At 42.7% G+C, this 21,820-nt stretch overlaps 1 protein-coding gene across 3 annotated transcripts in view; it reads right to left on the minus strand.

Annotated features, from left to right (window-relative positions):
* Nucleotides 1-21,820, minus strand: part of GRM7 (glutamate metabotropic receptor 7) — an 827,253-nt gene that overhangs the window by 271,272 nt on the left and 534,161 nt on the right. For all 3 annotated transcript variants that reach the window (XM_029601455.1, XM_029601454.1, XM_029601456.1), the window contains exon 8: nt 14,416-15,351. In XM_029601455.1, the coding sequence (XP_029457315.1) occupies nt 14,416-15,351 (936 nt within the window). The remainder of the gene's footprint in view (nt 1-14,415; nt 15,352-21,820) is intronic.

Raw genomic sequence — 21,820 nt, forward strand, 5'->3', positions numbered from 1 at the left:
CTGGAGGCTCAAGTTGAGGGCCCAAAAATAAATCTTTACTGTAAAAGTTCTTAAATAGCAAAATGGCACTGTTCACATCAGTTCTTAGCAAAAGATAGTGTTATGGGTCTCAAATCTGTTTCTCTATTTGTGCAAGGGTCTCGTCATATTCACTCAAGAGAAAGTCTCTCCCTCCAGGATTTGGAAAAGCAAGGTTCCCAGGGGGATGGGGATATCCTTTGGTGGATGGAAAATCCCCACCACCTCACCCCCCGTCCAAACTTGGTGCAAAATGTAAATTTCAATCTTTGCACAGTCTACCAAAAATATCTGTCTTCCAGGTTATCATTAGATTAGAATTTTAGATCTTATTCACAGTTCTCCTCTTCAGTTGAAACAATCGTGTCTTTCTTAGAAAAAGTCTAGTAGCAGGGAACACAGAAAATCTCTCTACAGATGTCCCCTCTTCAGGAAAGAAGGGTAGCCATAAACCTCCTGCAGGAAACTCAGAAAAAAATCTGCACAAAAATGGCAAAAGTCTCAGGAATCCTCCTGCCGCCGGTCACCTCTGAGCCCAGCCCCCTCTGTGAGGGATGGAAAGCGGTAGAGTCCTTCCCTACCTGACTCCCTGAAATCCTCCAGCCAGGGGTACCAGGGCTCTCACAAGAAAGAAACCTAAAAAAAAAAGGCTAAACCATCCAAAAGTCTCCAACCAAAAAATGGAACTAGCACCCAGGAAGACACTGGTCCCCCTCCCACTAGGGTACTGGCCCAGGCTGTTAAACTCAGTAGTGAAGCAGGGGAACAAACTCAAGAAAACACTCCTACTCTCTAACTCCTGAACAAAATGCCATGCAGTGCAATGCTGCAGCCTGCTTTTATAAGCAGCAGGAGGAGGGGGGGAGGGGGGCTGGCTGGCCATTCCAGGAACCTCAGTTGAGGTGCTGTTCAGAAATGGAGCCCCCCCTCCCTCTGCTACCTAGGCCTAATCCTAGCTCCAATAGGGTTATTACTAAGGCCAGATCTCGTAAAGAAGCCTAAAGTGTCCAGTCTCCTCTCTCCTCCACTACTTGTCCCAAGCCATGGGCCGCCCCCATGGCTTTACATGGAGTTACAATAATCCAACCCTGATTTCACCAGGGACTGAAGCACAGCACAAAAATCCATTGACCACAGATCAGGCTTCAGCCCTCCTACTAGCCTTAATTCGCAGAAAGAATTTTTAACATTTTCTAACATGAGATCGAAAAGCAAGATCTGTTTCGAACATCACCTCCAAGTTTCTCAGTTGGTGTACAATTTGAATGACACGTCCGTCGAGAGCATTCACCTCTATCCTTTTGATATTTAGGGCCTATTTGTTTGAATATATCTATTTCTTACAAAATATTTTAATATGTCAGGCTAGGTTTCCTTCTTGAGAACAAATAGTTGGACGTGCAGTTGAACACAAGCCGTGGGAATTATTCACTTTCTCATCAGATCTGTACGGTTCCTAGCTTTGGCTGTCCAATAAGGAAAGGTATCACCTCTTGTTCTGGTCCTTAATCTCACTATGCTCTATAACTTCCAGTAAGCTACTTTGGACGCATTTTTCAGGTGCAGGCAGGTGAAGAGACCTTGGGTACTTTTTACCTGCTGATTTTGCACCAGTTCTCAAAGGGGAAGTGTAAGCACACACATTCCAAGATAAAACGCACCCACCGAGATTTTCATCTCCTTTGTCTGAGGGTGCTTTCTGTGGCCAAAAAAATGTGCGCAGATTGGAAAGTGTCAAACTAGGTGTATTGTGGCCGCTCCTGACCCAACTCCTCTCTGGGTGTGCCTTCACAAGAATGCAGGTTAAATTAGGAATATTGTGACTTCACCCAGCTCAACCCTGCCGAGAACATCACCACAATAATGCGCATAAACTTAAGCATGTTGTAGCCTCCCCTGACCTAACCCCGCCAAAGGAACGCCTCCACAAGAATGACGGTAGATTTAGGTACATTGCGGCCACCATGCCTACGTCTACCTGTATAAAGATAGGGCAATTGTCAGAGAGCCCCTTTTCTCTGGTTCTATAGCCTTCTTTATCTCTCTCTAACAGTCCATGCTCCACCAATGACGTTATTAGAGACCTTGGAAAACAAACGTAAAGACTGTGCTACTGCAGAACGCACAAGCCGAAGGAAAAGAAGAATATTTATTTCCTATGTAATGCCCCTCTAAATCGTGCCAGACACACTCACTCCTTTCCCTAGTTATCCTCTGAGCCCCCACCAGCTCACTGAGAGAAAGGACAAGACGAGCTGGCTTAAGACAGGACTGGAAAAACTGGAAAGCTCCATGAACATGAAACTGTGTTTCACGCTTTGTTTTCCTGAAAAGGATTCACATCCGTATCTGATTATTCCATGCCTGGCTGAGACAATGCTTTCAGAAGAAGTGGTGTGTGCATGATGGCCTCCTTCCCCCCAAGGTACCAGGAAGCAGCACAGGGACAAATTATAACCTGGTTTTGTGAGCCTATAACAAAATCTGTACTGTTACCATAGCAACTGGACCATTTCATACTGTCTTTGCAATAATGAGCATCTTTCCAAAGGAACACACTTGAAGCAGAGACCTCACTGATTATTCTCTGCTTACTTATTCGGCTCTCTAACAGATGCCATGAATCCTCAGGGTCATGAACTTTGTATTAGACTTTTGGTTCTCATCCTCCAGTAGATTCATTCTGTGATTTCACCAGAGATTCCTTCATCTACCGAACAGAAGAAGGTGAGTAAAGCCAGAGGGAGCCAGGGAGAGAGAGAGTGAATAGGAGAGAGCGCGTGAAAGAGAGAATTAAGGCATCGGAGAGAGAAGTAGAGAAAAATGTAACAAGAAGATTGGAGGGAAACAACAAGGGAAGGAAAATATGCGTACTACAGCATAGAGACAGATGAAGAAAGAGAGAGAATGGGTGGTGAGATTAAAGAAAGAGAAATACTCAGGATGAGGCAGTGTGAGAAGGTATCGGAGTTTTAGGATAATCCTTCGCTACCCAAGTCTTCTTGAAATTCATGGCAGACTGCATCTGTTCATCATTTCTGAGGCAGAAAAACAAATTCCCCCATTAACTCGGCAAAGAAGGCAGGATAGTGTGGAAGGTGGAATCTGTATGGGCTAATTAGATGATTAGATAATAATAAGGAAATCAGAAGCTAAGATATTACATTGTACAGCAATCTGTAGCTTTCTCTGAGCCTCATGCAGAATGGCCAGATGTGTGGTATGCAGTGTGTTGGCACTGCATATCTTAGGAGTGTTCTTTAGTTACAGTGTGTTTTCCAATCTTTTCAAACCCAAGGCGTTAACGAAAATTTTGCAAGGCAAGCCACCCTCCGTGGAGTAGGCTGTGAGGACATGGAGTGGACTTTTATGGACAAGAAAGAGCTAAGAAAGAACTGAAAGCCCCGCCAGGCTCTTCCAAATTTTAAAGCAAAGGGAGGGCGGAGACACACATGAACCTATCACAATGGATCAAGTCCTTTGTTTTATCTACAAATGCAGGAGAAGGGAGAAGTTGGTGTAGTGTGTGAAGTTGGATCGGTTAGTTACCTTGGCTGCCAGAGCTTCTTCACTGCTGCTACTGCTCCCAACGCAGAGTACGTCACATCCAGTGCTTAGCACACACTCTCCCCATTTTAATCAGCTTGGGATTAAGACAGAGGATGGAAAGACTCAAAGGCGAAGACTCAGGAGGGGAAAGAGGAGGAGATGCTGTGTGCAATGCGTGAGATGCACAAAGTGGGGCTTGGCAATTTGTGTCCTCCCTGCTGCCCATTAATTCCCACACTCCAGAGCTCAAGCTCAAGCTCAAGCTGTACCTAGGAAGGAGCAGGGCTGGTGCCAGACCTTTTGCTGCCCTGTGCGAAAAATTACTGTGCTGCCTCCACCCCCCCCCCCCCCCCCCTGCCGCCGCCGATTCATTCAGTGCCTGTCCTGGGCCTATCAAATAAAGTCCAGCTCTGTCCTGCAATCTATGTTTAAAAAAATTGACAAGCACAACCCAGAACCCATGGATAAGGAAATGTATTAAGTACCCTAGGCAAACTTTACAGCCTTGCATACCACCCCACATACATACACTCCCACACCCTTTACAGACACATACAATTAAATTATGCATTTATAACAAATTGTACATGAAAACATTCAAAAGTACAGTCTTCTGAGGCAAAAATATCATTTACAACATTCATATTATATTTACATGCACTGCTGTGCTGCCAACCAGAAAACTCTGCACAAAGCACTTGGAGCTCCTATGGAATTAGACTTTTTGTAATGCGTACTGGGTGTGGGCTTGGACCTCAGAAAGCTATGAATAAACGGAATTACCATTACAATATAGTAAGTCTTCCATTCCAAAACAACCCTAACAACTAGGGATGTGAATTGGTACCAACTCGTTTGCAGTATCGGGTTCGTAAAAAAACAGAGGGAAATTTTCGTTCTCGCAGTTCTGAGCGGTTTTTTTCGGCTGTCGCAAATCAAAAAACCTGCCCTGGCCCTTTAAATTTAATTATTTAGAATTCCCCACACTCCCGACCCCCCCAAAAACTTTTCTAAAGTACCTAGTGGTCCAGCGGGGTTCCCGGGAGCGATCTCCTGCTCTCAGGCCGTCGGCTGCCAGTAAACAAAAATGGTGCCGATGGCCCTTTGCCCTTACCATGTGACAGGGGCTATCAGTGCCATTGGCTGGCCCCGGTCACATGGCAAGAGCAATGGACGGCCGGCGCCATCTTTAAAAATAGGTTCTTCTAGCGCTTTCGGGGACCCCCGATACTTGACGAGTTTGAAAATCGCCAGAAAAACAATTCACATCCCTGCTAACAACCTTATCTATGAAAAGGCAACACTGCACATATTAAACCAGGTCCTAGAACACTAATAAATCTCTTATGTATTTATTTATTTATAACTTTTTATATACCGAGGTTCAATTAACAAGATTAATTATCACTTCGGTTTACATTACAACCAGCAAAAAATAACAGAGACAAAGTCTTGTTTTACAATGAACAGGGTAGAAGTAACCTGGATTAAAACAATGAACAGGGTAGAAATAACCTGGATAAACATAAAATGGGTGAAGCAAGTATAGAGAATTGGAAACCGAGCTTATTAGGAAACCGGGCTGCTAAAGATCCCTTCACAGAAATTACATGCCAGCAAAATACCTCACCTCAGTCACATATGCAGAACACAGACAGACCCTCATCAAATACAGAATAAAGAGATCAGAAAGTCTAAACAGAAACGTGCTGAGAAGAACTGAACTGGAACCCACAACAAGCCAGCCTCTATATGCAGAGCAACAATGGAAAAACAGAGACAGTACCATTCTCATAAAATATTAAATAATAAAATCAAGAAATAGAAAACATCAATCATAATAGTAAAGTCATATTCATAAAAAGAATATTTCAAACCAGTTAATGAATAGAATATTGAAAATTTCCCAAACACCAATGAAATATTTAAAAAATCTGCTGAATTAAAAATCCAATTAAAAAGAGTTCTATTCCCTCACCAAAAAAAAATATTTCAAAAGAGCAGAATCATCAAATTACACCCAATAATTAAAACTAATAAGGATTAAAAAATCTGCTCTCCATACCTGGGATCTGATTTCCAGTCACCCTGAGACTGTCGTGGATTTGGGGAGGTAAGGACGCACAAATGTTATCTTCTCTCTCACACACACGCACAATAACACATTCATTCTCTCACACGCTCCCTTTCTCTAACATACACAGGCTGCCTCTCCCTGACCCTCAGAGATACAGTATATATATATGTGTGTGTGTGTGCATGCCTGTGACAGCCTATGTGTGACACACAAGCTCACACAGGCACACAAACACACAAGTTGTCACAGAGACACATTCACAGGCATACAGATTCTCACACAGATACACATTTCGGCTCTTACACAGTCACACACACACACACACACACAAACAGGCTCTCAGACACACACAGGCTCTCACTCATTCACACATACATTCCAGCTCACACACATGGTCTCCTGTTACCATCGGGCCATGGTAGGATGAGTTCCACCATGGTCCTGCGGGCCTCCTGTCCTGTTATCCTCAGGCCGTGGTGGGATGAGCTCCACCACGATCCCGCAGGCATCCGGCAGTCTTTGAGCCATGGTGGGATGAGCTCAACCATGGCCCCATGGGCCTCCTGCTACCTTTGGGCCACCAATCTTCCTGCTTGAGGAGGGGGGGAGGGAGCAGAAGTTGTGCACAGGTGTGCACGCACACACGCATGCCCATATACAGAAGATGGGCGTCTTCTTTGGTCACCGGCACTCTCTCCTTCTTTGGCTGCCGACTGGTTAGGCTCCGCCGCCGACCCGTGACCTCTCCTGCTGCCACTGGCCTGCCGCCTCCCCAGGTGTGCCACCCCATGCAAATGCACAGTATGCACACCCGGTCACGCCGGGCCTGGGAAGGAGAGGCATGCTTGACCACACTTTTTTGCATAAAGGAGCTCCTTCATATTTAAGAGCCACTGTCGGTGTCTCTAGTTGCAGTGAGGTACTAAGGGCTGAACTCAGGTGTTGGTTTGGACCTGAATGTCAGGCAGCAGTGACTTTTCTGTGACACACCTGATCAGGAGTAATGGCACACTGGTTGGGAAACACTGAATTACAGTAGAGCTCTGCAGGGTTGACTATCCTGACTGTTCCCCTGCTTGTGGTCAGCCTATGTCCCTTCTTCCAGAACAGTTTCAGAGGTCACCTCACAAAGGTGACCTCTGCAGTATGATGACATATTGGACATCATAGGTTGGGCAATATGGACTGATAAATTCTGGTGAATATGGGGTAATAAGGGATACCAGGCTGGCTCAATGACACTGCCATGAGGAAGGTCCCTAGTTTGATTTCTGGATCAATTAACCACACCGAGTCAGTTGTGGATATTGTGGGCACAGCTCCTGGGTGACGGAGGAAGTCATGACCATTGTTAAGAGTGACAGCTGGACCCTGGATTTACAGCCCATGATCCAATATTCTGAAAGGAGCCCCGGTGCTTGGCCCCTGACCAGATAAGTGTAGTGGGAGGAAGGGTCTATTTAAAATATGGGAAATATCGCCAGGTAGTTGTAAAGGCAGGTTCATGGCAACAGATCCCTACACGGATCCCAACTTACTCAGAAAAAGGAGAGCGGCAAAATAATTTCAACAGCAGCGATTCAGAAGAAAAATTCTGAACTGAAATGCATGGCTTTCCACTTGTCATGCTGGGATGCACAGAGAGAGGTATAACCAGTAGAAAGAGTACAAGTGTACCTTCTCCTAGAAAACTGGTGCAATGCCCACAGTTTGTTTATTTTAAAACATGTACATTCTATTTATAGTACCCATGAATTATGTCCCAGCAGGGACAGTCTGAAAATTGCATCCTGCACGTTTGAGTTTCGATGTTCCTCTTCATTTGATGAATCCCGAGGACGGGGTAATTCACTGTAGTTGCTGGTCCAGCTGTGCTCGATTGGTCTCCATCTGGCAGTGGAAGAGGAAGCCCGATGGTACTGCTATATTTATTAACATGGAGTCCTGGTAGCTCTTTCTCCAGCTGTTCTTTAAATACCTACCTTACCTGAATGTAATCTGCTTTCAAGTGCCTGAAAGGCGACGTATAGATCAAATAAATAAATAAGATTGATATTTTGCTCCCACATTTCTCTCTTTCCCATCTTCTTCTACCTACACACAGAGCAGTTTTGCACTCCGTCGGTAATGTGTTCTTAACATCTGACTCCCCCCCCCCCTCCCCAAACTCCAGAAAAGGGTTTTACCGGCTCTAAAAAAAAAACGTTTAGCTACTCATAGAGCGACTCTGCCATTCAGTGAAAATTTGTAATTGGCCTTCCTGTCGCAGGCCAGATGAGTTATCGCGAGCGTGGGTCAGTGAGGCAGTCTCAAAAGGTGCAGGTTTAATAAGCAGCAGATGGTATATAAACACTGTCAACCGTGCAGAGCTCAGGAAGCCCCTGAGCACACCAGTAGGGGAGAGGTCTGTTCATTACATGTTGCTCACAGCTGAAGAGCAAATGACCTCCTTTAATCATATCAGTACGGCTGCCTTCTCTGAAGCAGTTTGAACCACATACGGGAGCATTCTACAAAATACCGAATATCTGCAAATGAAGAATCCTGTTATCAAGGCCCAGAGTGGGCAGATGAAAGTAAGGGAATCTTCAGAGCACCTATCCATCTTTACAAGTGTACAGTGGAAAACATCTACTGTTCGACTAGGATGTTAAGTTAGGGGTGTGCATTCATTTTTAACCAAAATAAATAAAAATTTGAAACACTCGCATTTCATTTCATTTTGAAACTAAGCAACCCCCCCACAACCTGAAATGTATTTTTCATTGGCTTTCTTTCGAGGAAATCAGTGAGAAAAAAGAGAGAAGGTGTGAAATCCCACCTCTGCCACCACTTTCCTCTATCCCCCCCCCCCCCTCGATAACCCTTCTGCGAGGGTCGCCAGTAAAGAAAGGGGCAAGAGTTGATCCCCAGTCACCCCTGCCCTGCCAGATTTTATTCAAAAATGGCATCAGCACCATTTTGCTATACAGCCCTAGAGCAGACGGTTGTACAATAAAATGGAAACGACACCAATGTTGAATGAGAGCTGTCAAAACAGGAGCTTCTGGGGATCATTCTTCACCCGTTCTTATATTTATTGTTTTATTTATTCATTCCTTATATTTATGAATCACCCTTCTCTTTTGCTTCCCCCATGTCCTCTAATTCTTTGGCAGATATCTGAGGCACATGCTTTTGGTCTTTTTTTTTTCCTTCTCATGGAAGTCTCTTCTATTACTTCCAGTCCTGGGGTTCTGGATACTCTCCCTTTTCTGCCCTCAGTACTGAAAACAGTCCTACGTGCCAGTATTACTTTTGGACAAGTTTTTAGCAAAAGGGCTGAGCTATGATGGGGATGGGTGACGGAAGGGTTTGGGGGAAGCTATGGAGGAGTGGGATTAAGTTGTGTCAGAAGATCCAAGTTCCTATGAAATTTGAAATTCTGCAGATTGTAGGCTGGGGTACATATAGGCTTGGGGTAAGAACCGTAAAGCTTCAAGTGAAAGAATGAGATAAGAGTGAAATGCAAAGGGTGCTCTTTCAGACTGGGAATGTGGTTAAAAAAAAAAAAAATCAAGAGATTCATATTCAGTGCCATTTGTCCGGCTAAGTTCAAATATCAGGCTGCATTCACCACCTGGGACTTAGCTGGCTAAATCTGTATCCAGATAAAACGTTATCTGGATAAAGTCAGGAGTGGGGTGGGGCATTTCTGGGCAGAGTTAAATGCCGATATTCAGCTACAGGTAAGCTTACACCTCCAATGCAGCCTCAGACAGATCAGCACTGGAAGCGCCGGGAGCAGGGAAGTACGTACCTCGTTCCTGGCAGGGCATTTATATTGAGGGTAGGGGGAGTCCGGGAGGATCCGGGGAGGTCTGGAGGAGGCAAAGCAGCGCATAGAGAAATCTGTTGGGTTGGTCACTTGAGGCGGGAGGCTGCCCAATTTATATTTTTGACAAGAACAGGAGAAGCGGGGAGGGGGGGGGGGGGAGCTGAACTGTGAGCCCTGAGACAGTATTTGCTCATTTAAGGGTGGGTTAGAGAGTGGGGGATGCACAACCTGATAGGGCCATATGTGAAATTTTGAAGGGGAGGAAGGGGCTCGGGCCACAGGCCTTTTTACCTCTTTTTTTGTTAAACAATGCTACTTATCTTTTGAAGATATTCGGATAAGTAGTACGTTATCTGGCCACACAAGGATAGATAAACTTAGCCAGATATAGCTGAAGATAACAAACCCCTCCCAGAAACACCTCTGGGATGCCTTTTTATCCACTTAAATTATAGGTGGATAATGACTTATCTGGCTATAATTTAGCTGGATAGGTGGTTGAATATGGCAAAACTTGCCATTTAGATGAACAACTTGTGAGTTATCCATCTAAATCACTTTTGAACATTGACCTCCATATGATCTATCACGGTAACTTTCAGAGTGGCGCGCGGGCCTGCACCCAGGGATGCGGCTATTTTATAACATACATGCACATATGCATGAATGTCATGAAATAGCTGGCCACATACACAAATTCGCTCAATTTTAAGTGGACGCGTGCATTTGCGTGCAAAGGCCGCTTCCACCGCATAAGTGGGGTTATTTTAAAAGGCACACATGCCGACATCATTGCCAGTTTTCCTAGTTCATTCCCAGTTTGCCCAGTTAAGGGACAGGATTTCCAACCTCCCCCCTAGTTTAGTAGCCTCCCTTTCCTCCTGTTAGCCCCAACCTTTAAAACCCCAATGATCTGTCTAGAATTTTTTGTTTTACAACTTTCATGTCATCCACAGCAGAAGTAAAGTTATGTGGCAGGGGATCCCTGCACACCAATGCGTGTAAGTATTTATGTGCAAATTGCATGTTAAAATCCTGGAACGCCCATGCCGCGCCCCATTTTGGAAACTTTTCATTTGTGCGTGCAGTGACATTTACGCACGTGTCCGAGTGCCTTTTAACATCCACTTGGCGTCCGCTGACCCAACATATTCACACATCCCTTAATTTTGGTGCACATCAGGCTTTTAAATTTCACCTTTAAAGTTTTTAGTAATTAATGCGAGATCTGCTAAGAATAAAATTGAGATACAGCATGATCTAATTGGTGATCAAGGCACAGACTTCCTTTGTTTTATGGAATCCTGGTTACATGATAAAGGAACTGCACATGCGCTGATCCAGGCTGCCGCTAGCTTCTTGTATAGAAGAAAGTGATAATAACGGCCTCAGTCTTCCGGCGTCATTTATAATTGTAACACCAGCAAGCCAGGAGCAACCAGTGATTGTTCCTGACCCATGAAGAAAGAAGACTTGGGGTAAGCAGATCAGGGGAAGCTAGGAGGGCATTGAAGGCGGGCCAGGCAGGGTTTGGGGTTTTTTGGGGGTATTTTGCAATGGGGTGAAAGAAAATGGGAAATTTTGCTAAAATCTCCTGTTTCATTTCCAGTAAATGTACATCTCTGCATGACTAGGCAGTTGGTTGTCCATGAAACTGAACTACATAAATCATTCAGACCCAGTGTGAGGAGCGCAGAACTCACTGGTCACTCTTCGGATTCTAAAGAGAGCACTGTCTATGGTCCTGAACCACTGCAGAGCTCATCCTCCATCACTGGAACTCAGATGTATTTATTAAAAGCCCTTAATTCCATAATTGTAGGAGCCTTGCTATATTATTCACTTGCCAGTGGTTCATGGCACTAAACCACAACAAAGTCTCAGCAGTGTACTATTCCCAATGCGAGACCCTACCAAAGCAAAAACCATTTGAAGTCACTATTCATAGGGTTTGTCTGGGTATACTTTGGAACTAACTGGAAAACCCTGAGGTTTTAAAATTTTCCCCTGCCCCCTGGCTAAATTTTGTCCATTCTGTAATTTGAAAATAGTATACGCACATACTTTATAAAATACCTGCCTTCCCCCTATACATCAGGATTATTACACATACATGTTATTTTTTTCCGCGCCTAAACTATATGCTCCTGCTTCACAATTTATAAAATACTAGGATAAATCTCGTGCAAATGCAGTATTAGGAATAGGTTTGAAAGTTAGGCTCCCTGCTGCTAAGCTTCTTCACTGATTAGAACCCAGATATTGTGCTTTCTACAGTTCTAAGCTCCTTCACTGGAGACTCTATTCTGCATGCCTCAGAGCCCAACAATACGCCCTCTCTGGAGACTGATGCAATTTTCACAATGTCTGAAACATATGCCACATTTATTTCTCATAATCAAAATGATTTAGTTAAAAAAAAACCAGATTCTGTTGCCGTGTCAGCCTTCACCTATTTATCATGCCGACAAGCTACAACTGAAACAGATGCAACAATATAACGAACGGTTGAATTGATTCGTATTGACCAGGCGTCACTCCTAATGAATAGTCTATCAGCCTTCTAAACAAGTGCTCCGATATACTGCAGTTTATGAATTAGGTGAAGCACTTTTTATCCACCTAGACTGCATGTTTAACTCTGCGCTTCAAAGAATAATTTACAAGTTTAGATATGCAGAGGTTTTAAGAAAAATATTCTAGGCGTATTCTGAGGCATATGAGAACTGGGACTTAAAGCAGCACCAATAGGATCTCGTACAGGGGGTAATGGTGGTAGAACTGCTAGGAAACAGTGACATCCTTTATTCAAGCAAATATTGTTGGTGTGGATAAAAATTCAGTGTTGCTCTTTCAATTGCATTGATGTAAGGCTTAAAGGTCTATAATTTCCTGGTTCCCCCTGAAGCCCTTCTTAAACACTGGAATCACATTGGCCACCTTCCAGTCTTCTGGTACAGCAGCCATTGTTAGTGACAAATTGCAAATCATGTAAATGTGCCTGCAATTTCTAGTTTTAGTTCTTTCAGAACTCTGGGGTGGTTTCCATTTGGCCCTGGGCACTTGTTACTGTTTAATGTATCTATAATTCTTATCACTTTTTCTTGCTCCATAGTGATGTCTTTTAGCACCTCAGAGGCATTACCCTTAAGGAAGGCCCTTGGTTTTGCAATCACCCTGACACTGACACAAAGAAATTATTCATCTTGTCTGCAATGGACTTATCATGTTTGATAACCCTCTTAACCCCTTGGTTGTTCAGAGGACAGACATCCTTTCCCATTGATCTCTTATTTTTAATTCACTGTAAAAAAAAATTTTAATTATTAATTCTTGCATTCCTGGCGAGAAGAGATAAAACACAAGCTGACTGTGTAAAACTGCAGGAGGATCTAAATAGATTGGGAACTTGGGAATCCGTGTGACAAATTGAATTTAATATAGACAAGTGTAAAGTGATGCATGTTGGGAGAAAAAATCCAAATTATCAGTTCACTTTGATGGGGTCCACCCTGGAGAAATTGCTATCAAGAGAGGGACCTTGGAATTACTGTGGAGTGTGGACCACATGCAAAACCCATTGGCACAGTGTGCAGCAGCAGCAGCTAAAAAAGCAAACCATATGTTAGGGATAATTTGGAAGGGTAACAAAGTCAAATCTGAAGGTGTTATGATTCCTCTGTATAGAGCTCTGATGCGACTACTTCTGGAGTACTGCATAGAGTTCTCGTCGCCCCATCTCAAAAAGAAGGTGGCAGATCTCTAGAAGGTACAGAGAAGGGTAACCAGAATGGTGAAAGGGTTAGGGCATCTTTCATATGAAGAAAAGTAAAAAAAAAGTCAAGGCTTTTTAGCTTGGAAAAAAGAAGACTGAGGAGGGGATATGACAGAGGTCTACAAGATCACGAGTGGGAAAAGAACAAAATATAAGTAAAATGGTTGCTTACCCTGTTCAAAAATACTAGGACCAATAGCCATCCAATGAAATTCTACATTAGCAGTTTTAAGACTAACACAAGAAAATATTTCTTTAGTCAGAGGTTAGTTAAATTGTGCAATCTGCTGTCACCAGATGTAGTGACAGCAAGAAGCCTAGCATGGTCCAAGAGGGGTCTGGATATACTCTTGGATGATAAGGACATAAACAAATATTAGGCTTAGGTGATGGCCAAGTTGCTTCACTTTCTTAAATAATCTAGAGGAAGTACTTAAACAAACTCTGGTTTTCATCTGTTGGTTGTTACTAGTGACTCTGGGGCCACTGTCAGAGACAGGATGCTGGGCCAGATGGACCTTGATTTGACCCAGCTTGACCATTGTTATGTAGTACCTTTTAGGATGTGATAGAGAACCACATGAATGTTCACCTCAGCCCACAGATAAATATATTAACAATCAAATGCAATAAACAAAAAAATGCCCTTTTGGAAATCAAAACAACTGTATCTTCTTTGATTGTAATAAGGGTATCTGACAGGTAATGTACAGCTATAGAAATTAATGGAACCCACACATGATCTCACATCTCAGGTGTGATATTATTTGGTGCCAGTTTGGAAGAAAGACCACAAGGCTAAGCTGAGAAATTTTGTATTATTCTAACATATACCTAGCAAAGGAAGAAGCCTTTTAGCCCCCCAAAAATGGCATTTGCAGCATTTCCTATGTTAGTACAAAGTGCCTCTGAGTAACGCAATGATAATCCTTTTCTTGAAATGAGAACTTTGTTGAGGAAACTAGTCCTCCAAATTCTATGCAACAGACCATTCCAGTCATGTTCATCTGCACCAGAGCCTAGAATTTGTAATTTATCCATGAATCTTGAATGGACAAATGCACTCAGGTATTTCATAATATCAGGAAGGTGAAAAAAAACTGCCTCTGCCTTTTCATCTGTCACAGAAATGCATTGTATCTCCTTCAGACAAGAAAGGGTTTGGTTGTTGTCACTTACCTTTTCAGCTGATTGAGCTGTCCCAAAAAATATTGGAATGAAGGCGAGCCATACTATACAAGTAGTGTACATTGTAAAGCCAATTGGTTTGGCTTCGTTAAAGTTCTCAGGGACTCCCCTGGTCTTGATGGCATACACTGTACATGTAACCATTAAAAGAATACTATATCCCAATGAACAAATTATTTGTAGATCCGTAATGTCACATTTGAGGACTCCCCTAGCTTGATCAGGATCCACATTGTTCTGGTCTTCATAGTCAATGAAGATATTGGGTGGGTCAACCCCAAACCAAATGAAAACCCCTAAAAGCTGAACAGATATCAAACTGAAAGTGATTGCCAGCTGTGATGTTGGGCTGATAAGCCGAGGTGCTGTCACTGACTTTTTACCTTGTTCAAATATGCGGTAGATCCGGTTTGTTTTGGTCAAGAGGGCTGCGTAACTGATGCACATCCCCAAACCCAGGAAGATGCGGCGGAAGGAGCACACGGCAACATCCGGTTTAGCAATCATCAGGAAAGTAATGATGTAACAGAGAAAGATTCCTGTCAATAATACATAGCTGAGTTCCCTTCCAGAAGCCCGAACAATTGGTGTGTCATTGTAGCGGATGAAGGTTGCCATGACAAAAAGGGTGGCGATAATTCCAAGCATAGCCAAGAAGACGGGAATGACGGCCCACGGAGAATGCCATTCCAACTTGACAATGGGTTTGGGGCGGCATCCGGTGCGGTTCTCGTTAGGTCGCATGCTACGTGAACATACTCCGCAAGTGACTTCATCATATTGATAGAGGTACCCGTCGCACAACTCACAATTCCAGCAGCAAGGTGTCCCTTTAATAATCTTCTTCTTTTCTCCTGGCTTACAAGGCAAACTGCAGATTGATGGGGGGATTTCATGCAATCCTTTCCCCCACTGCATGTCCTCAATCTAAAGAATGACAAATGCAATAAATAGAAACAATATGAGTACATTTATAGGCTTGCAATTTTTTATTTCATATCACAGTTTGAAAAGAACTCAGTGAGGATAACAGTGTTTGCAAAAATGACCAAAGTCAAGTGAGTCTGCAAAACACACATAAAATAAAAATAAAATGCATGTCATCCTGTAACTGACAAGTGGTGCCTCAAATAATCAAAGCATCATGTAAAAGCTGGAGAAGGCACAAGGGAAGAAATTGGAGTAATTTGTGGCGATCATTTTGGCAAACCAATACTATCTAAATCTAAATCAACAGTTACATGTCAAGCCCATTTCTTTCTCTTTGTGTAAGTATTAATTGCAATAAGATCAGGGTATATAAGGGGGAGTTTTCATTTTTTGGATAACTGAATGTTATAAAAGCGCACCAAGTTGTGATTATCCATATCCAACTTTTCTGGCACACACAGTCCTCAGTGGCTGGTCATTATGTAGTTAACTTTGTTGCAGTGTGCATGTATTAGACAGCAAATATTCAAATAAGTTACACCAATTTTCAAAGCAAACTCAAACATTTGCTTTGAAAATTATCCCCCCAAAACTACTTGCGTGCAACTACAAATTCTATTAGGTATGCAGACATTTTTCAAGAAAATCTTACATGCATACTTTTGTAAATGAAAAGGTAGGTATAAGTGCAAATCCTTCCCCAGCCCTACCCCCAGGAAGGCCTCTGCTCACTGTGAGTAAAATATGTGCATACAGGTCCTATGTGCGCATTTTATCTGCCTATCGTGCAGTCAGTTTTGTAAAAGCCCATGTCTCATGGGTAAAGCAATGTTTTACCCATGGAAAGGGCTTTGAAAATTACCCTCCCTACTACTGCAAAAGAAGTCTGATTTGGGAATAATGTGTTTAGATGGCTCTAGTATTTCCAGTTTGCAATTTGGTAAGCACAGTGACCTATTATACAGTGTAGACTGTGTTCCTTGGAATCTATCCTGAGTGAGTGAAGGTCGACTTTGCTTCTTGCCTCTCAAGTCACCCAGAATGTGTGAACGCTGTTGTGTGACCCATGGCACATTCCATTTCTTATATTGCCGTCTGCAGGATACCTTTGAAACATCCTAATGCATCATAAATCAGCAGGACCAGAAATAATTTATCCGAGGGAAATTGTACTATTGTATAATACAATCTGATGCAACATCTCCAGGAAATCCAAACGGCACATCACATGATCTTTTCAGTTTGGAGCAACTGTTATAAACATATACAATATGTCCAATTATTTACCAGTGAGAAAGAGACTAACCTTTTTCAATGAGCAATCTTAGGAGACATCAGAGAGAGCTAAAGAAACTCCAAGTTACAGACTGTGTGCTTTCACTTCTATGTTTCCATTACAACTTTCAGAAGATGTCAGGATTATTACCAAACATCCAAGTAAAAGAATAATTGTCTGCAGGGCTGGCATTACCAAATTACAGCCAGACTGAATGTCTGCAACATCTTTCATTCAGTGCTAGTAAGGTAAAAGGTGAAAGGGATAAAAGAGGCCCATAGTCACAAAAAGCAGAGAACCTAAATGTAGGTACATAAGTTACATCCTTAAATTAGGAACCAATTTTCTTCTGAACTTAGGGCCCTAGGAGTCTGATATTCAAAAAAACTGAACCCCTATATACAGGCTTCTAAGTTAGGTCCCTATTTTCAGCTGAACAGAGGATACTAAATTTTCAGCTGAAAATTCACATAAATTTAGGCCCCTAAATCTTAGGACCCTGAATTTAGGGCTGCTTTTCACTTCCCTAAATTTAGGGTCCTACGTTAGATACCTAGAGCTGAAAATCAGTGCTAAGCTCCTAACTTTTTTCCCTAGCCTAACTCCGCAAATGTACCCACCCCACTTTTTAGACCCACTGAATTTAGGAACCCACTGAAATTCGGATCCTAAATTTAGGTAGTCAGCTTTTGTACAAAGTGCCTCAAAGTATTCAAGCAAAGTAAAAAAAAAAAAATGGAAAGAGCTGTTTTGGAGTACATGTGTAACAAGAGAAAAATTATAAAAATAAGGACAAAGAAGAGCTTCTCCACATTACTTACAAAGATCATGCATCTACTGGCAACAACTGCTCAAGATTAAAAGACTTAAGAGATAATGACAAAAGTTCAGAATATATACACAGTGACATATTGGCTATTTCTGTTGGTTAATTACTATCATAAAAATAATCATGTCCGTAGGATTGTCCTGGTGTCTGTCCAGAATTTGGACACATTTCCAGAGAACGAGAACGGTTGAGGCTAGAAAGAGAAAATTCAAATGCTGATTGCTTTCCAGATTCTTACAGCGTGTTTTAAATTTCAGAAATAAGCACGGATTTAAATCTAGAATTAAGAAGATTATTTGATATGGGTCATGTCTTGGCATGCTGGAGGACTATGTTTTCTGTTGGTTCACCTCTCAAGCCTGCATGACTAAAGCATACTCTATTTCGTTGGTGTACAATGTTCTTCTGTGTTCTGCCAATTACTTCACTCAGCACCACATTTATTGGCACGTGTTACATTAATGGAGTGTGAATTCGGTCATTTTAAATTAGTTGAATTAGCGTGTTCCAACCAAAGAATTCTCTGTTTTGTTTTAATTTCATCAACGTTTTACCGAATGTTGTATGCTGTTTTCTGTCTTCACTGACTAAACTGTGATATGAGGTGAGTTGAGGCTAAAAATGGACAGAAGCTCACAGTGAAAGAAATTAGAGGAGATGGATGCCTGTTCCGAAACATTGCAGGACATTAAGAAGTGTTCCAGTTCATTTGGTAGAAAAGTAAGGAGGTGACTTCAGACAAATTCTACCTGTCAAGAGCAGAAATAGTAGATGCTTCCATTAAACATTCCTACCTTGGGTTGAGTGTTCAAGAGATGAAACTAGAGGAAAATATGCATGTGATGTCTTCACGAAGTGACAATAAAAAAGAAAGACATGACTCTTCAGAATTCCTTTTCAAAGTGGTGAGGGAGAAAAAGGATTCGGTGATCATGTGAGACTTTCTAGGCTGTACATAATATATATAACATAGAAACATAGAAATGATGGCAGAAAAGGGCCAACAGTCCATCCAGTCTGCCTAGCAAGCTTATGGTAGTCTCTGCCGCGCCATACAAGTTACCCCCATACTTTTCAGTTTCCCAGACCATCAAAGTCAGGGCCCTTCTTGGTTGCTGTTTGAGTCCGATTCCCCGTCACCTCCTGCCGTTGAAGCAGAAAGCAATGTTGCAGTTGCATCAAGAGTTTCAGGCTTTTTGGTCAAGGGTAGTAACAGCTGCATCAGCAAGTTACCCCTATGCTTAATTATTTTCCCAAACCATAAAATTCAATGTCCTTGTTGTTTGCTGTCTGAATCTAATTCCCCCTTTCATCTTTTCCCCTGCCATTGAAGCAGAGAGCAATGATGGAGTTGCATCAACAGCATGAAGGCTTATTGGTTAAGGGTAGTAATCGCCACCCAGCAAGTTACCCCCAAGTACTCATTTCTTCAATTCCATCTTCTAGCCTTTAGAGATCCACAGTGTTATCTTATGCCCCTTTGAAATCTTTCACCATTTTTGTTTTCACCACCTCCTCCGGAAGGGCATTACAGGCATCAACCACCCTCTCCATGAAGAAATATTTCCTGATGCAACATTTCTAATCTCATAAATTCTATTTATCCAGGTTTAGATTCACTAACAGAGAAGACAAATTCCATAATGGAACATTATATTAACACTCAGAAATGAAGCTATTCAAGTCATAGATACAATTATGATCTCAAAATTTCCTGGAAAATTAATAATATACAAAAGTGCCAACATTGTATTCAAATCAATAACAACTCCATCCAACAGAATTTTTAAACAATTTAAACCTTTCACAAATTATATTTAAAAGCTGACATTCCAATAATATTATTGAGAAATCTGAACCTAAATAATGGGTTTGTGTAATGGAACATAGCTTATCATTAAATTGCTTCACACAAACATCATGGAGGCGATTACTGTACCTGGTTCAAGGACTGGCTGAAGAGTTTTAATACCATGCATAATTATTACCATCAGACAGTGGTTCACTCTTCAGTTTTAAAAAGAAGACAATACCTATTAGGCCAGTCTTTGCTGTGACAATAAGTCTTAAGGACAGATCATGGACAAAACTGGTCTCTTTTCAACCCACCCCATATTTTCTCATGGACAGCATTTTGCCACATTATCAGGACTCTGAGGTTTAATGGAAATTACACTATCTCATGGACTGTAAACAATTAAGAATATCTCATGTAAAGCAATTTTTTGACAATTAACACTCAAATAGAATGTTTCAGAAACTCTTATTTCCATATGTAAAGCCAAAACCTTTTGTCGAAATTTTGCACAGTAGTACTGCAGGCTACCTACTATTCTCATTATCATACTAATCCACTTAAATAAAAAACATACTCTGTCAGCCAGATTTTCCACCTGACCGGAAGTGCCTTGATGCAGGAGCAGAGTGCCTGAGACACAGATAAGAACATTCAGTGCATCTGGGATATAAACCCTGGTGAAAGCCGATTAAAGTGTAAATTATTGCTTAACTTTTTTTTATCTTTGCAAGCGGCGTGCTGCAGCTCAATTTGCAAAAAAGGAAATCAATGTACAGTAATCCAGTCAATCAGCTTCTTTCTCTAGGAAGTGACCTTTCTCTTTTGTAGAACAAAAGAACATGAGATTTGCCTACTGGGTCAGACCAAAGGACCATCAAGCTCAGTATCCTGTTTCCAACAGTGGCCAATCCAGGTCACAAGTACTTGGCAGGACTCAAAAGGTTGATAGATTTCATGCTGTTTATCCCAGGGATAAGCAGTGGATTTCTGCAAGTCCACCTTATTAATGGTTTATGGACTTTTCTTCCAAGAAGTTGCCCAAACATTTTTTGACCAAGCTATACTAACAGAAGAGAAAAATGACATTCCTTGTGTGTATAGATGGAAGAAAGCAGACATGAAGGAGACTGTACACATCGGGGCCTGGTTTATCAATGCTTTTCCAAGATTTTCTTCTATTTTGTGTTTATGAGAATATAAACCTTTAAAAATCTGATCCAATGTTGACTGTCTGCAGTAGAAACCAGTGAAAGTAGATTACCTGAGGCCTGTAGCAAGGTCTTTAAGGGATTCAGTGAATCCCCAGCCCAAAGGTGTCACTATAGGGTGACAAGTTCCACCCCAATTTTATACATCAGATCGGGCAGGGATAAAACAAACCCCTGCCTGATCTGATCAGTAGCATCACACCTCCCTACACCCAACAGGCAGCAGGAGTCGCACTTACCCAAATATCATCTCCTGCTACCATGGGGCCAATCTCTTAGCGTGAGATGAGCCCTGCAGCAGCAGAAGATGACATTTAGATAAATGCGACTCCTGATGCCGCCTACCCCATAACTCGGCAGGCCACCACGGTGCCTGTCCCGTGGCAGCTGAAGAGAGAGAGAGAGGACGCGGTAGCTGCCAGCGAACACCATCCTGCTGGCGGCCGAAGAGGAGGACGAGGTGGCCACCAGCAGACCCCATCCTGCTGGCGGCTGAAGAGAGGAGAATGCAGTGGTGGCCAGTGGACCCCATCCCGCTGGTGGCCGAAAAGAGAAGGAGGACACGGTGGTCACCAGCAGATCCCATCCCGCTGGTGGCCGAAGAGAGGAGGAGGACCTAATGCCTCTAGTGGACTTCATCCTCCTGGCGGCTGAAGAGGCCGACATCCTGTGTGTGTGTGGCTTGGGTAGAGTCTGTGTGTGTATGACTGCTTGTGTGTGTGTATAACTGTGTTTGTGTGTGTGTGTGTGTGTGTGTATGAGCACCTGGGTGTGGGAGTAGGAGCCTGGGTATGTGTAGGTGTTGGGGTTTGAGAGGCTGTGAGGGGGGAGTCACTTCCTGTCTGTGTGTGGATGACTACCTGGATGAGTGAGCTTCTGTGCATGTATGGGTAAGAGGCTGTGTGTATGTGGGGGGGGGAGGGGGAAGGGGAGAGGTTGTGTGGGGATGGGTGGGTGAGAGGCTTGGTGTGTATTTGGGGTGGATGAGATCCTGCATATATGTGGATGAGAGGGTTTGTGTGTGAGAGAGCCCGTGTGTGGGGATGTATGTATATGTGTGACTGCCAGTGTATGAGTGTGTTTGGGTGGGTGCATGATTGCCTGTATGTGTGAGAACCTGGGCGGGTGAGAGCTCATGCGTGTGTGGGTGTGAGCTAATGTGAGTGGGTGGGGGAGTGTCAGTGTGTATGTGTGAGAGGAAGAGGATAAAGTTTGTACAGCTCCCCCTCCCCCAATCCACAACAATCTCAGAGTGGCTGGAAATCAAAACATCCCAGGTATGAAGAGTAGGAGATTTTTAAAATCCTTATCAGTTTTATTATTGGATGTTATTTGATATGTCTGCTGGTTTGAAA

Source organism: Rhinatrema bivittatum, chromosome 4 (assembly GCF_901001135.1).
Source record: "Rhinatrema bivittatum chromosome 4, aRhiBiv1.1, whole genome shotgun sequence".
Taxonomy (NCBI): domain Eukaryota; kingdom Metazoa; phylum Chordata; class Amphibia; order Gymnophiona; family Rhinatrematidae; genus Rhinatrema; species Rhinatrema bivittatum.